This window comes from Gekko japonicus, unplaced genomic scaffold (assembly GCF_001447785.1).
Source record: "Gekko japonicus isolate JY-2015 unplaced genomic scaffold, Gekko_japonicus_V1.1 scaffold84, whole genome shotgun sequence".
NCBI lineage: Eukaryota > Metazoa > Chordata > Lepidosauria > Squamata > Gekkonidae > Gekko > Gekko japonicus.
This window is the reverse complement of record NW_015159712.1, coordinates 238,437-255,241: the sequence shown is the minus strand read 5'-3', so window position 1 is coordinate 255,241 and position 16,805 is coordinate 238,437. Positions and strand designations below refer to the sequence as shown.

At 46.0% G+C, this 16,805-nt stretch overlaps 1 protein-coding gene across 1 annotated transcript in view; it reads right to left on the bottom strand.

Annotated features, from left to right (window-relative positions):
• Positions 1-16,805, bottom strand: part of CKAP5 (cytoskeleton associated protein 5) — a 128,787-nt gene that overhangs the window by 56,260 nt on the left and 55,722 nt on the right. The window contains 7 exon segments of the mRNA XM_015406899.1: positions 1,809-1,897; positions 2,861-2,993; positions 3,524-3,718; positions 13,451-13,579; positions 14,126-14,239; positions 16,421-16,595; positions 16,775-16,805. The exon segment at positions 16,775-16,805 is cut by the window's right edge and continues 38 nt beyond it. Coding sequence (XP_015262385.1) covers positions 1,809-1,897; positions 2,861-2,993; positions 3,524-3,718; positions 13,451-13,579; positions 14,126-14,239; positions 16,421-16,595; positions 16,775-16,805 — 866 coding nt within the window.

The following is a 16,805-nucleotide window of genomic DNA, read 5'->3' as shown; positions in this document are numbered from 1 at the left end:
GGCCACCACGCCCTGTCCCCCCCCCCCCCCGCATTTTCCTACCCGTGTGGCCGAGGCCTGTGTACAGTTTTGGTCACCGTATCTCAAAAATGACATTGCAGAGCTGGGAAAAGTACAGAGAAAGGCAACCAAGATGATTAGGAGGTTGGAGTACTTTCCCATGAGGAAAGGCTGAAAAGACTGGGACTTTTCAGTTTAGAAAAGAGACAACGAAGGGGTGACATGATAAAGGTTTACAAAATTATGCATGGGATGGAGAGTTGACAAAGAGAAATTTTGCTTCCCCTCCCAAAATACTAGAACTCAAGGGCATCCAATGAAGCTGATGGGCAGTAGGTTCAGGACGGACAAAAGGAAATTCTCTTTTACACAGAGAGTGATTCAAATGTGGACTTTGCTGCCAGAGGATATAGTGATGGCCAAAGGAATAAACAGCTTTAAAAGAGGATTAGATACATTCATGAAGGATAAGTCTATTCATGGCTATTAGCCATGGTGACTGAGGGGAACCTCCACATTCAGAATCCCAGGGCCAGGAGGCAACATCAGGTTGAAGGCCTCAGCCTCTATGCCCTGTTGCTGGCCTTCCAGAGGAACTGGGTGGCCACTGTGTGAAAAAGGATGCTGGACTAGATGGACTACTGGTCTGAGCCAACAGAGCTCTTTCTTATGTTCAAAAATGGCTGGCTCCATTTGTTTCTACGATAGCAAGCATTACCAGTATATTAGGAAAATCACATGAATGCACATGAAGCTGCCTTATACTGTATCAGACCACTGGTCCATCAAGGTCAGTACTGTATACCTAGATTGACAGCGTCTCTCCAGGATCTCAGACAGAGATCCTTCACATCACCTTTTGCCTGGCCCTTTGAACTGGAGATGCCAGAGATTGAACCTAGGACCCTCTGCATGCCAACCAGATGCCCTACCACTGAGCCACGGTCCCTCCCCCCTAAATCACTAAAGGGTTCAGTATGACAGGGGGGTTGATAATTGTCTGCTTGAAAGCTTTCTGGGTAACATCTTTTAATAGGGTGGCTACATCAGCTATGACATGGTTCAAAGAGTTATAACAGGAATTCCTACACCCTTGAACACACTCAGGCGAATACTCAGAATGGTTCTCTAAGATATATAGAAAGGAGACCACTTGGAAAAGGTACAAAATGTTTTGATCTCTTCAGAAGAGTATAATAATATAAGCACCATTTCCTCTAGCAACATGATGTTTCCTTAATGGAATATCCCCTACCCAAGGTGACAGCAAAGAGATGCTGCTCTATTGCTTCAAATTAGAATTTAAAATACCCCTCAAGGAAAAAAGATCCTTCCCTCCATATGGATCATGGCAATGATCGAGTTTTCCACTTATATTGGCTTCTCTTCTACCACCACAACAGAGCTAAGGACAGGATGTTCTGTGGACACTACAGTGTCTGCAATTAGCAGTACATGCCTTTTGCCAACAGGACACCACCCCTGCAATACGATACAACCCACAGTTGAGAATTAAAGCCTTTCCCATACTATACAGAAGATCTCTACCATGGATTAAGTAAATTCTTATCTGAGCCCAAATGGCATGGAACAGTTCCACAGGCCACAATGATGTCAATGCTACAGACCTGGTGAACAGCATGTTACCATTTATTCTACTAATGTTTACTAATAGAATTCGTCCCACTGACATGTAAAATGAAGATAAATGAACACGACTGAAGATGGATGATGGACATCACCATACCGTAGTTATGATAGAACTACCTAGCATACCACTTCCATTGTGCTAAAGACGTTATACATACCTTGGTTTTAGTGGCAGTTCCTCCTGCTTTGGCCTTTTTGAGATCAGGCTTGGTATCCACAGAACTGGCCATAAAATCTTCACCAGAACCTTAGGAGCAAGAGATGCAGTGCAGTAAGCCCAGGATAAAAACAACACACAACTTATTACTAATTTGGCAAACCCAAGGGAACATCAGGCTTCTGCTTCTCCAGCAGCTTGCCCTATACCAAACTACAAATTACTTATGAAACTGAAGTGACCTTCAAAAGCAGGAGTGACTTGGCAAGGAGGTCTGCTTTTAAAGGAGAAAAAACTAACAGTACCACCAGGCAATGCTGAAGCTCTCAGGCATGCCTGAAGTAGCCCTTCGGTCTTGTCAAAAGCCAAACAAGCACATAAAGACAACACAGCTCCATAACACAGTGCAGATCTGAAGCAGCAAAAGTTTTATTTAACAGGCACATAAAAAAGCCAACCAATTATATAGTTAAGACTGAAGTAGTGTTTGGAGTGTCCTCTCACAGTATTTTAAATCTGGACTGTAAGTAAAAATGCATTATTCCATTGGCATTACTGGGAATGGCATATTCCCATTCAGGTGAAGAGCTTGCCCTTGACAAGTCAATCCTCTTAAAATCAAGCATCCTGCAGAAGCAGTGAGTATGTAAATGCTTTAGTTCTCTGCATATATTCTGTGGATACCACTGAGGCATGGCATTTGTAAATTCCCCATGTCTTTTGCTTAATACTCTAGGTAGGAACACTATGCTTGCAGGATCAAGACACAAAGAATTCTTCCCTCAGTGGCACATCATGCTCAAAATACTACTTTTGATTCCAGATTCTTCCTTTTACAAACAGTTAGCTCACTGTAATAACTTGAGCAGTGGCACATCATGCTCAAAATACTACTTCTGATTCCAGATTCTTCCTTTTACAAATAGTTAGCTCACTGTAATAACTTGAGCCAGATCCTACTGTTTACCCTCAAATTCTGCATGTAGATAGTAAAACTTTTGTCTTTTATCTGACAATCTAAAATGACATAATTTAGTAGATGAAGAACATTACCTGATGCGGTCTGACATTTGGCAGGAGCTGCTCCTACAGCTCTGGAACATGACTTAGTAGGTGGAGCAGGTTTGGCAGGCATATTGGCTTTGGCTTTTTCAAGCAGGGCCAGTACTTGGTCTTTGGAGGCTGGCTAAAGAAGCAAGAGTAAGAGCTTCAAGGTATCTGTGTTGAAGTCCACTTTAACAAGTTAACTGACTACCTGACACATTTCATCTAGCAACTTGTGAAGCAGGAGAAGATCCTGTAGATATCAACATGGGATATCAAAGGTTTGTTGTTTTTTGTTCTGTTTTTGCAGTCAAGTCACATCCAACTTACAGCAACTCTGTAGGGTTTTCAAGGCAAGGGACATTCAGAAGTGGTTTGCCATTGCCTGCCTCTGTGTAGTGACCCTGGTATACCTTGGTGGTCTCCCATCCAAATACTAACCAGGGCTGACCCTGCTTAGCTTCTAAGATTGGATAGCCTGGGCTATCCAAGCCAAACAATATCAAACGACTAGCTACATATTTATCATATGAATCCAATATAAACTTTTTAAATAACATTTTGAAAATTCTTTACTATTCTGAATTGTCAAGTTTCTCATTATTACTGAATTCATATTATCCCTTGGTGACAATCAAAGGGAGAAAATTAAATTCACAGCATTTGCCATACCTTCAGTTTGCCTGTGGCTTTGGCCATCTTCTCAAACCCCAGATGCATCATAAAAAATGGCAAAGCGTCCTGTGCCTTTTTACGGACATCTCCATTTCGATCCTCCAGACAAGAGTACAAGTGAGGCACGCAAAAGAACAGGTCTGAGGGGACAGTACGGAGAGTGGGCAACTTTTCAGCCAGCCAGCCTAAAAGCTGAAAGAAAGCATAAATCCTATGTTCAGCAAAAAGTAAACATCTTGAATATCAAAGTCAACCTTAGATGCAAGAAAAATTATACAGATACACTAATAAATAAAAGGTATCTGTATTAAAGTACAGCACCTAGAAGTTTACCAACAAGGCATGTAGAATTTATTAATTATAAATTTTATATGCAAACACCTAATAGTTCCAGTTACTAGAATTTCTAAATGGGAAGCCAAGAGATTTTCTGTAATTCCAAGATTCTCAACTTCTTATTTTAAATGTTTTAGACTTCATGGCCAGAGTAAAACTTCCCTGTCAAGACTCATTTTATTTTCAACCAAGCATTTCTCAAAAGGAGTCTGTGCCAGAAAATCAGGTTGCTTACCTGTAACTGATGATCTTTGAGTGGTCATCCGTGCAGTCCCACACGACCTACAAGAGCTAGCCTCTGAATTTTGCCACGCTTCCTTCCCTCACTCCGGGTAGCAGACACCCACTGCGCATGTCTGGAGCAAGGGAGGAAACGCTCTCCCACTCAGTTTCTTCCAACCGCTGCTAGCAAGTCCCAAGAGGCGAGAAAGAAATTTGTCACTGAGAGATGCCAACAGTGGAGAAGGCTGGGTGGGCATGTGTGACTGCATGGATGACCACTCGAAGATCATCAGTTACAGGTAAGCAACCTGTTTATCTTCTTCACGGTCCCTATGCAGTCCCACACATGGGTGTTTAGCGAGCTCAACTGACCGGATGGCGGGTGCAGGCATCTCCATACTGGAGAGAGAGAACATACCACACATAAGGCAAAAAAGGTGCATGTGGATCATATAAACAGGCAGCCTACCTGATTGAAGAGGAACACCAGCCATCACTGGAAGACAGATCGGAGTACTGACTGGCCAAAGGACGCATCACGGCGTGCCCGAACAGCAAAGGCATAGTGCGTCACAAAGGTAATCTGCGAGGACCACATAGCAGCAGCGCAGATGTCCTCCAGAGGAACTCCTTCAAAGAAAGCTGAAGACACAGAAACAGCTCTAGTGGAATGAGCTTTCAGCATGACCGGCAAGGATTGCTTCGCCAACTCATAACAAAGCCGAATGGCCAAGGCGATCCACTTTGACAGGCACTGAGGGGAAATTCTACATCCCAATCGGGGCTTACTATAGCCCACAAACAGACGAGGGTCCTGACGAAAAGAGGACATCCTCGAGGGGTAGTAAGAGAGTGCCCTGCAGATGTCTAATGTGTGAAGGGCCCTCTGGCCATCATCTGCCGGGTTAGCAAAAAAGTAGGCAAGACGATGGGTTGGGACAAGTGAAAAGCCGACACCGCTTTGGGTAGGAAAGACGGGTCCGTCCGGAGGAACATTTTGTCTTTGTGGAAAATAGTGTAAGGAAGATTGGCTCGCAATGAACACAGGTCACTCGCCCTCTTGGCCGAAGTAACAGCTATCAGGAACCCTGTTTTCCACAACAAAAGATGCAGAGGTACAGTTGCGAGAGACCTGAATGGCTTGCCCATCAGTTTTGAGCGGACAAGAGACAAACTCCATGCCAGAATGAGCAGCTTGACAGGGGGGTGGAGCTTCAGCATGCCTGTCAAGAATGACTTTGAGATATTATGTGAGAACACAGTCTTTCCCTCGATAGGGTGGTGAAAGGCAGAGATGACGGAGAGGTGGACTTTTAGTGAGGAGTAGTCAGACCGGACTGGTGAAGAGAAACAAGATGGGCAAGGATCATAGGTAAGGGTGCCGTCTTTGGGTCTTCTCCCTTACTGGAAGCATAGGAAACTAAACACTTCCCACTTTGCCTGAGAAGAACGACGAGTGGCTGGTTTCCTTGCATTCAGGAGAACATGCTGCACCTCAGGAGGGAGGGTCAGGGCAGTATTCTCCAAGCAGTCAGCTTGAGAAACCGAGGATTGTGATGGAGGATCAGGCCCTGATGTTGGGAGAACAGGTTAGGCGCCAAAGGGAGACATTGGTAGATTGCACGGGACAATTTCAGAAGACTTGCAAAACCAAGGTTGTCGTGGCCACCATGGTGTTATCAAAATGCAATCCGAACGATCCTGAACAATCTTTTTGATCATTCTGGTGATGAGTGGAAATGGAGGAAACATGTAGAAAGATGTCCCCTCCATTGGTGAAGGAAAGCATCTCCCCTCGAGAACTTTGACGAGGGACCTTGGCTGTAAAAAATCTGACACTTCGTATTGTCCTGTGTCGCAAAGGCATCAATTTTGGGGTACCTGAACACGTGAAAGATTGGTTGCAGGTAAAGAGGATTCAGGGACCACTCGTGTTCTACCAGCTGCATCTGGCAGAGACGGTCCGTTTGAGCGTTCTGGATGCCTGGCAGATGCACTGCAGTAAGGTGTATGTCCTGTATCTTGCACCAAGCCCACAAAGTCATGGCCTTCTTGCAAAGCTTCTTGGATACTGTCCCACCCTGTTTGTTTATATAGTAGACGGTAGCCACGTTGTCCAATGTGATCTGCATGTGGCGATTGTGCAGAACCGGAAGGAACAACTGAAGGGCTCGATGTACAGCCAGGAGCTCCAGACAGTTGATGTGCTGGGAGTGTTCTGAGTCAGACCACTGACCCTGAGCCATTAGTGTCCCACAGTGGGCTCCCCAACCCCACAGGGAGGCGTCGGTGGTCAGAATAGCACTTGGAGAAGGGGACAGAAAGGCATTCCAGTCAAAAGATTCTCCTCTATGGTCCACCACACCACTAAAGGCATGGTAGGACACTGGGTGGCACCGTAAGGGGTAAAGTTTGGTGCATGCGAAGAGGGTCAAAGGCTCGAACAAACTACAACTGAAGCGGCCTCAAGTGAAGTCTGGCATACAGCAGTACGTTGGTGGTTGCCACCATCATCCCCAAAAGATGTTGGAACACCCGAGCTGGTTGCGTGGGTGAAGACAGTATGGCTGATGCCAATGAGCGGAGAGTGAGGGCTCTGTCTGGAGGAAGAAAGGCACGTTGTGAGGGGGTACAGAGTCGTGCGCCTATGGACTGTAAGTCCTGGACAGGGGTCAAGTGGGACTTGGAGAGGTTCACACAGAGGCCCAGGGAAGTCAAGAGTCTGAGTGTGGTCTCTACGTCCCGACGGAGCTGAGGTTGCAAGCGGGAGACCATCAACCAATCATCGTTGTAAGGGAACACCATTATTCCACATTGCCTGAGAAAAGCTGCGACTACAGCCATGCATTTCGTGAAGACTCTTGGTGCAGTCGCCAGCCTGAAGGGGAGCAACCAGTACTGGTTGTGATAAGGGCCCACCATGAACCTCAGGAAATGCCGGTGTTGAGGATGAATGGTGATGTGGAAGTAGGTGTCCTGTAAATCGAGCAATGCCAGCCAAGCATCCTCAGGTATCAGGGGAATAATAGACTGGAGGCTGATCATCCAAAACTTTTTGGGTGGGATGTAACGTTTGAGTTGCTGCAGGTCCATGATGGGGCGCTTCCCTCCGTCCCACTTTGGAACGATGAAATATTGGGAGTAGAATCCCCGATGTGGTTGGGATGGGAGGACGGGCTCTATAGCTCCTTTGTTTAGAAGCGCCTGAACTTCCGAATAAAGGAAGTCAGAAGGAGAAGTAGCCACGAAATGAGGGATGTACGGGGGTGAGGAAAACTCAATGGCGCACCCTAAGGACCCAGGTAATAGAGTGCGGTCTTTTTGGTAGAAGGAGCTTTGGGTCTTTGATGGCACTTCTGCTTAGTGGGAGGAGCCTTGTGCTTCCAGTAGTCTGATTGCCGGGGGGACCTGGAATGCTTGGGGCCACTGGGCTTCCAGGGCTTGACTCGGGAGGCCCGTGGTTGGAAGGGCTGTGATACTCCCAGGCTGCAGGCTCTCTTACGGCTATCATCCACATTGGTGAGAGTCTCATCCATTGTGACATGAAATAAGCCTTCACCATCAAAGGGTAGATCTTCTACCTTTGACTTTATGTCAGGTTGCAGATTGGTGGAGCGTAACCATGCATGATGATGGGAGGACAACTGAAGTAGCCATGGCTTTAGAGGAGCAGGATACCGCATGGTGGACGGTGTTAATTTATTGCTTTGTCAGTCTGGACAACTCACTAACGAGGGAAGTGGCAGTTTTCTCAGGTAGTTCCGTAATCAGCATAGACAATTGGTTTAACAGGTGGAAAGAATAAGTGGAGAAATAAGCTCAGTAGTTGTGAATTTTGGCAGTTACAGTGGTAACGGAATAAATTTTCTGTCCAAGGGTGTCCAGTTTGCGTCCCTCCTGGTCCGGTGGAGCCGGGTGCCTCGCTTGCTTGGATTTGGACACAGAGTGCACTATCATTGAGTTCGGGGCCAGGTGCAAGAACAGGAATTTAGCATCCGATGATTGTACATGGTATAGTGAATCAAGCTGCTTCGATGTCGGTGGAAAAGATGCAGGCTTGTCCCATGAATGTCACAGGACGTCAAGGTGGACCGGGAGCATTGGGAGCAAGGAGACTGGTGGGAGATCTGACTGTACCAGCTTGTAAACCAAGTCCATGACTGTAGGAGCATCATAGGTGAGTTGGATATTCAATGCAGTAGCCATACTAGTGACCAGTTCAAGATAGGCTTTGGATCCCTCCGAGGGGGAGAGAGAACCGGGTTTAACTATGTCCGAGTCCGGAGAAGTGCAGAGTGAGTCGTCCGCTTCCAAATCTGACCCTTTGGACCTGATGGCTGACGGTTCTGAGGCTGAAGATCGGAGACAGAGGGTATCGGTTGGTGCAGTCGGTGCTGACGCGGGAGGGTCCATCGGGGTATTGACTAGGCACCCCGGGGGGGACAGAGACCGTGGCTGTAGGGGAGCCGATGGAGCGTTTGATGCCAATGGGAGCATCCAGTGATCCAAAGATTAAAGGCTTTTAGTCCCAAGGAAGGCGAACAAAAATATCTTCCGACGGGTATGGTGAATAAGGACGTGCATAGTGATCTCTGTCTTGGTATGAAGCACGGGATGGAGATCTATAGTGCTCTCTCTAAGGGACCGAGGACGGCGTTCCTGCAGGGAATGGGATTGTGATTCCAATGAATAACGGGAGTACCCCTCGTAAGGAACCGCGTAGGAAGCTGGAGCATAATGGAAGCGGTGCCGGGTTATGGATCGGGATCGACTTCGATGGAATCGACATCGCAGGGACATCCTCAGCATCTCTACAGACTGTAAGGGCGTGTCACGATAAGTCGTCTCAGCCTCAAGGAAGTCTGATGGTGGGTAGCTGCACATCGACGGGGATCGAGATGGAACATGCACCACCTGAGTAAGAGGGGCTGCTATGTTGGATGGAGTCGATGATAGTGTGGCTGCAGTAGTGGTCTGTGTGTCCACGGGCGTATAGTCCAATGGTTGCACAGAGGCCGGGGTCAACTTTGAAGCCGTGGTGGGTGTCGGTACCGACCGGTCCTTAGACATGTGTGACTTCTTCGGTTTCAGCACATCCAGACACGAGGCCGAGAATCCCTTGGACTGTCTGTCGAGCTTACGCTTCGGGGGCCCCGAGGCCGAAGATGCTACCGACTTAGCCGAATCTCCCCTCAGAGTTGGGGGAAACGGCAAGGCTCTGAAGCTGGAAGACTGGGACATCACCGGGCATAGGGAGGCCTCCAAAAGGTGGCTCTTCAGTCTTGCAGCTCGGTTCTTTCGAGCCTGTTTTGTAAAGTTGCTGAAGTGGGCACAAGAGTCCGGTTTGTGGGTTTCGCCCAGACAGAAAAGACACAGGGAGTGTCCGTCAGTGGTGGGGATTTTACCCTCACCATTTCTGCAGTGTTTGAAGCAAGTCTTCCTTTCCATGTGCCAGCAGAGGCCAAGGGGAGGGGGGGTGCCGACGGGTGGCACAAACTCACAGAAAGGGAGAAAGAGCTTTTTCTTATTTCTTTTTTGTTTTGTAGAGATGAATGCTTCCAGGGCTTGACTCGGGAGGCCCGTGGTTGGAAGGGCTGTGATACTCCCAGGCTGCAGGCTCTCTTACGGCTATCATCCACATTGGTGAGAGTCTCATCCATTGTGACATGAAATAAGCCTTCACCATCAAAGGGTAGATCTTCTACCTTTGACTTTATGTCAGGTTGCAGATTGGTGGAGCGTAACCATGCATGATGATGGGAGGACAACTGAAGTAGCCATGGCTTTAGAGGAGCAGGATACCGCATGGTGGACGGTGTTAATTTATTGCTTTGTCAGTCTGGACAACTCACTAAAGAGGGAAGTGGCAATTTTCTCAGGTAGTTCCGTAATCAGCATAGACAATTGGTTTAACAGGTGGAAAAAATAAGTGGAGAAATAAGCTCAGTAGTTGTGAATTTTGGCAGTTACAGTGGTAACGGAATAAATTTTCTGTCCAAGGGTGTCCAGTTTGCGTCCCTCCTGGTCCGGTGGAGCCGGGTGCCTCGCTTGCTTGGATTTGGACACAGAGTGCACTATCATTGAGTTCGGGGCCAGGTGCAAGAACAGGAATTTAGCATCCGATGATTGTACATGGTATAGTGAATCAAGCTGCTTCGATGTCGGTGGAAAAGATGCAGGCTTGTCCCATGAATGTCACAGGACGTCAAGGTGGACCGGGAGCATTGGGAGCAAGGAGACTGGTGGGAGATCTGACTGTACCAGCTTGTAAACCAAGTCCATGACTGTAGGAGCATCATAGGTGAGTTGGATATTCAATGCAGTAGCCATACTAGTGACCAGTTCAAGATAGGCTTTGGATCCCTCCGAGGGGGAGAGAGAACCGGGTTTAACTATGTCCGAGTCCGGAGAAGTGCAGAGTGAGTCGTCCGCTTCCAAATCCGACCCTTCGGACCCGATGGCTGACGGTTCCGAGGCTGAAGATCGGAGACAGAGGGTATCGGTTGGTGCAGTCGGTGCTGACGCGGGAGGGTCCATCGGGGTATTGACTAGGCACCCCGGGGGGGACAGAGACCGTGGCTGTAGGGGAGCCGATGGAGCGTTTGATGCCAATGGGAGCATCCAGTGATCCAAAGATTAAAGGCTTTTAGTCCCAAGGAAGGCGAACAAAAATATCTTCCGACGGGTATGGTGAATAAGGACGTGCATAGTGATCTCTGTCTTGGTATGAAGCACGGGATGGAGATCTATAGTGCTCTCTCTAAGGGACCGAGGACGGCGTTCCTGCAGGGAATGGGATTGTGATTCCAATGAATAACGGGAGTACCCCTCGTAAGGAACCACGTAGGAAGCTGGAGCATAATGGAAGCGGTGCCGGGTTATGGATCGGGATCGACTTCGATGGAATCGACATCGCAGGGACATCCTCAGCATCTCTACAGACTGTAAGGGCGTGTCACGATAAGTCGTCTCAGCCTCAAGGAAGTCTGATGGTGGGTAGCTGCACATCGACGGGGATCGAGATGGAACATGCACCACCTGAGTAAGAGGGGCTGCTATGTTGGATGGAGTCGATGATAGTGTGGCTGCAGTAGTGGTCTGTGTGTCCACGGGCGTATAGTCCAATGGTTGCACAGAGGCCGGGGTCAACTTTGAAGCCGTGGTGGGTGTCGGTACCGACCGGTCCTTAGACATGTGTGACTTCTTCGGTTTCAGCACATCCAGACACGAGGCCGAGAATCCCTTGGACTGTCTGTCGAGCTTACGCTTCGGGGGCCCCGAGGCCAAAGATGCTACCGACTTAGCCAAATCTCCCCTCGGAGTTGGGGGAGGCGGCAAGGCTCTGAAGCTGGAAGACTGAGACATCACCGGGCGTAGGGAGGCCTCCAAAAGGTGGCTCTTCACGAAGATGCTACCGACTTAGCCGAATCTCCCCTCAGAGTTGGGGGAAACGGCAAGGCTCTGAAGCTGGAAGACTGGGACATCACCGGGCGTAGGGAGGCCTCCAAAAGGTGGCTCTTCAGTCTTGCAGCTCAGTTCTTTCGAGCCTGTTTTGTAAAGTTGCTGAAGTGGACACAAGAGTCCGGTTTGTGGGTTTCGCCCAGACAGAAAAGACACAGGGAGTGTCCGTCAGTGGTGGGGATTTTACCCTCACAATTTCTGCAGCGTTTGAAGCAAGTCTTCCCTTTCATGTGCCAGCAGAGGCCAAGGGGAGGGGGGGTGCCGACGGGTGGCACAAACTCACAGAAAGGGAGAAAGAGCTTTTTCTTATTTCTTTTTTGTTTTGTAGAGATGAATGCAAGAGACGAAGATGAACAAACTGAAAAATGACGAGGAGGAAAAGAGCCTGTGAGGCAGCTCTGCAGAGACGCAACGAGGTAGGTCTGACCAGTGTGGCAGTCGAAAAGAAACTGAGTGGGAGGGCGTTTCCTCCCTCGCTCAAGACATGCATAGTGGGTGTGTGCTCCCCAGAGCAAGGGAAGGAAGCGCGCCAAAATCTCGTAGTTCTCCAAGGTCGGGTTCGAGCACAGACACAGAACCCATGTGTGGGACTGCACAGGGACCACGAAGTAGATCAAAGCTGTGTTAGCTGTTCTAGATCTAGGACTCAAGGAACTGTGAAGGCACCGGGGGGGGGGAAGCCCCTCCCTCCAAGATTCTTGTCTTTTTCACCCCCAACATCCTCTGGCCATCTAAGTCAACCATGGACGATACCAAAGAAGGATATCACAATTAAGGTGTGTACTTCTTCCAGGTGCTAGCGTGACTGCCTGAATACTCCAGGGGAACATCAATCAAGAATCACTGACCCTCCAAAACACTTAACACTCACGGCCACGAGTAATGATCCAGGCCTGCAGGATAATAACCAAAGCTCTGAGAATCTTCCACACAATATCAGCTTCCTTGGAAATCATTCATAACACCAGGAAGGACCATCAGCCCATCTCTGACCATTGTCAGCAGGCCTGAGTCATGCCATCCAGCTATGCTAATAAAATCATCTGCAACCAGACCCCTTACAACATGAGCTGTGCCTAGATTATTGTGGAAATCAGGTTCCACTTGTCAGCTGTACAACTGAGGAAGAATGCTTCGAAATGTCTGGCATACCTAGGAAGGACGTTTTTGGCTGCAGATTTACCTTTGGGACATCCCCTGCTTTTTTGTGGACTTTGAGGTCTTTAGGACACTATTACACTGAAAGGATATAGAGGAGTCGCCTGTTGGATTCTTTCTTCACTATTAAATTGTTATACTAATTTTGTCTTCTGTTCTTTGAATTGTTACTAGTGTTTTGGAATTGTGACCACTAATTCCATTCTATTAATTGTTTTACTGTGATTAGACTATTAGACTATTAGATTAGACTATTAGACTATTACCATTAGACTATTGTCTAATGGTAACTTGTGAAATTTGTGAAGACTGTGTCTATAGGCAAAGACACAGTGGGCCAAAAATGCAGTTATACAATAAGACATACAGGCCACGCCAGGCACCATAGGACTGCTCTGTGGGTGATATGTTGCAACATGTGTACTAAATGTCCTCAGGTGAGATGTTAAGACACATGCATAGTCCCAGACGAGTTCTTCAGTGCTGATCTTCAGTTGCCATTCAGTGTATTCACACAGCATATGTGTTGATGGTTAGAAATTATGAGGTAGATGGACAAGGAAACAGAAGCAAAGTGACTCGAAATATACAGAAACTGAGACACAGTCGCTAGCACTATGCTTTAGGAAATTTACTCCTCTGCTCTTGAATAGCTAATTCAAACATCTTTGTGACACATGCTGCTCCTGAAACAGCTACAGAAGGAAGAGTTCAAGGGCCCCATTTCTCCACACAGAGTGAGATTACCTCTTGCCTTAGGAAAGGGTTCTCTTTCTTGAGCTCTTCAGATAGGTCCTCACCTTCCAGCCACTCTTTCATGCCAGTCTGTTCTGTCCAGGCATTTATAGTAGCAAGGGAAGCCGCTCGCACATTGCTCTGTAGTGAAAGCAAGACACACATTCTAATTTTCAGTAGGGATAAGAAAAATCAGTTAAGAACGCCTGGAATCTTTCAGTGCTCAGATTTACCATCTGCCCTGTCAGACAGTTTTGCCCTGACTGCCTCAGGTGCCAACTGAATGTAACAAAAAAGCCAAGAAGTCATCCTGACCTCACTGGGAATACTTTTCATACCCAGTACAATTACATTCAGACACTTGCATAGGGCAAAGTAATGTGGTTAGCTGATTATGCCGCATTCATACAAGAATGTTCCTTTAGAAAATTCTTTGAAATAGGAATCATACATAAGGCTGAATACAACATAGCAATACAGATGTTTAAAACAAAACTGGAAGCCAGTTCTACTTTATCAACTGTTGAGGTTGTAGAACTTATACTTTGAACAGAGTCCTTCCCCACAAACAAACATACCAAAAGGGTCTTCATTGCTGCTTATAGTGTCTTATCACATGCATACATTTAGAAACTGGGAACACGGATCTCACTCCTCAGTTCTGCCTTTAGAAATATGTCAACGAACCTTACTGTCTCCAAGGATTGTGACAATGGAAATGCCCAGATTTTTTACATGTTGCTTGATATTTGGTCCCATAGCAGTGGCTAGCTGCTGGAGGATGGACAATGTTTGTTGAACCTAAATGGAAAGAAAATGCACAAAAACTCACTACCTTTGCAAAGGATCTAAATTTTTAAACCAGAAAAATGGATTATCAGGCCTTGCCTGTTAAAGCTATCATCATTACTAAAGTTACCATCTCTCAACTTTTGCCCAGTCAGACAGCAATTTTGTAGTTATTTTGTTTAGTCCACCTGTCCCTCCTGGAATTCTTAAGTATTAAATTACATTGTCTAGCAGAGGCATGTTAAGTCAATTATAAGTATCTTATTTGAATTTAAAATATTTTTATCACGCCTTTTCCCCATTTAGGACCCTCAAAGCAGGAAACAGTTAAAACAAAATTTTTAAAACCAATACCTATTTAATAACAACAATTAAAAACAAACAGGAAGGAGGGCCAAGAATGGAACACCAAATAAAACAGATTTTCATCTGCTCGATGAAGATAATTATAGAGGGGAACAGATGAAGAGTTCCATAGTTTTGGTGCCACAACTGAGAAGGCACTTCCTTGGACTGCTACCTGTGTAAACGTGGATGACAGGAGCACTCAAAGATTACCATAATGTTCAGGTAGGTTCACATGAGAGTAGGCGGACCTTTAAAGGTCAATACTAGGACCTTGAATTGGGTCTGTAGATGAAACAAGACTGGAGTGCTATTATCTCTCTGACCTGCTCCAGTAAGCATTTTTGCTACAGCTTTCTAAACCAACTGCAGTTTCTGGGCACTTTTCAAGGGCAGGCCCATGTAGAGAGCATTGCAGTAATCTAATCAAGATATTACTAGGGCATGCATCATGGTGTCAAGATCTTTTTTACCTAGGAAAGGGTGCAGCTGGCTCAGAAGTCGAAGCTGGTAAAAGGTGCTCCTGTTCACTGCTGCCACCTCCTTATCTACCTACAAGTAGGATGTTATTCATGTTTCACTCAGCTCTAAATGGACCTGGAGGTTTGGTCACAGAGGTAGGATTTCTTAGGTTTCATGAAGAAGTAGAAATGGTATCTCTCTGTGTGCTGCCTTCTACCTACATGGCTATGTAATATAGAGTCTTTGAACTTGTACGTTTGAACCCTTGCTTTATGATTTCCATCTCACGTAAGCAGTGAAAAAATGCAAACATTATTTCGTTACTTCAATGTTATTTTGCTAAAAACATTATTTTAAAAGAGTTCTGTCAATTTGTACCAATGTTTTATGCAAGAGATTGTTTACAGGTTTGTTTGGTAAGGGCCCTGTGCCCCAGGGAAACCAGAATGGGTTATCCTGCCTACAGTAGATGATTATTTCAGGCTTTCAGCCTAGCTAGTTTTTAAGGCTGCCCTCCCTCCCTAGTATGATTAAAGATATGTTAATGACAACTATTAAGAAATGGCAACAAGACTCTATAGGTTTGCATTGACTGTTTTACTCCTGAGTACAAGATTAGTGAGCTTTAAAGGTAGTAAAAAGGTGTAGGAGAAAATTACATAAGAACTGACTAGATTAGCTATTCCAATGCATGTCAGAAAGAGCCTGTTTCTATAACAATAAATAGCTCTGCCCACTTTTCTTTTAAGCATACCCTACAGGTATATGGACTGAGCAACAAACAAGTTATGTGAATTTATATTCAAACTAGTGGATCAGCTTTAAGTTTCCATTTGTTTCGAACACAAAAGGCCTATTATCTGTAATGGCCTTTCAGGACAAACAGAAGCACTATTAACATGTAGTTACAAAATCTGCCCAGCTGTGCTTTGGAGCACAGGGCACAGTGCAATTACAAAGCCTGCTTGTGCTCTTGTTGTGCTGTCTGCATTAGAGCACATTTCTTTTGCTCTGAAGGCAACAAAGGGGAGATTCTCTCTAGTGCACAGTCCATCTTTAATTATACCAATTCCCCTGTTTGGGTGGAAAGACCACACACCAATAGACAAACTGGAAATATTGGAGATTTCAACTTCTTTGCTGCATAAAATATTAGAAGAATTTAAATGACATACTCAATAATACAACGGATCAAGATGGGTAGCCGCGTTAGTCTGTCTGTAGCAGCAGAAAAGAGCAAGATTCCAACAGTAGTACCTTAAAGACTAACAACATTTGTGGCAGGGTATGAGCTTTTGTGAGTCACTGCTCACTTCTTCAGATAACTGGAATGTGAGGACTGGGAGGTATTGGCTTATTCCCAATTCTGACAGTTAAATAGCATACCAGGATTTTATTGGAGTCATTGAGACGACTCTTCAACGCAGGTGAAAGTTCGCCTATGTTTGGCTGTATGAATTTGGCTTCATTAATGATGCTTGCCACTTCATCCAGACCCTCCTTTCGGATTTTCCAGTTTTTATCACCAATCTTGGACACTAATTCAGAAGTCATCTTATCACTAAAAAAGAGAGAGAGGTACAGTTAGTGCCATACATTCTAGATTAAAGAAACTAAAGATTAATAGTAAATTAACAGTAAATTCAGATAATATATATTTGCAAATATCATACAAATGAATCGCAGGTCTAAGCAAGCAGAAAGAAAGTAGGTTTCTCAGCATGCCTAACCTAAGCATACCTGATGTCAGCTCTTGGCAAGAGATCCACAA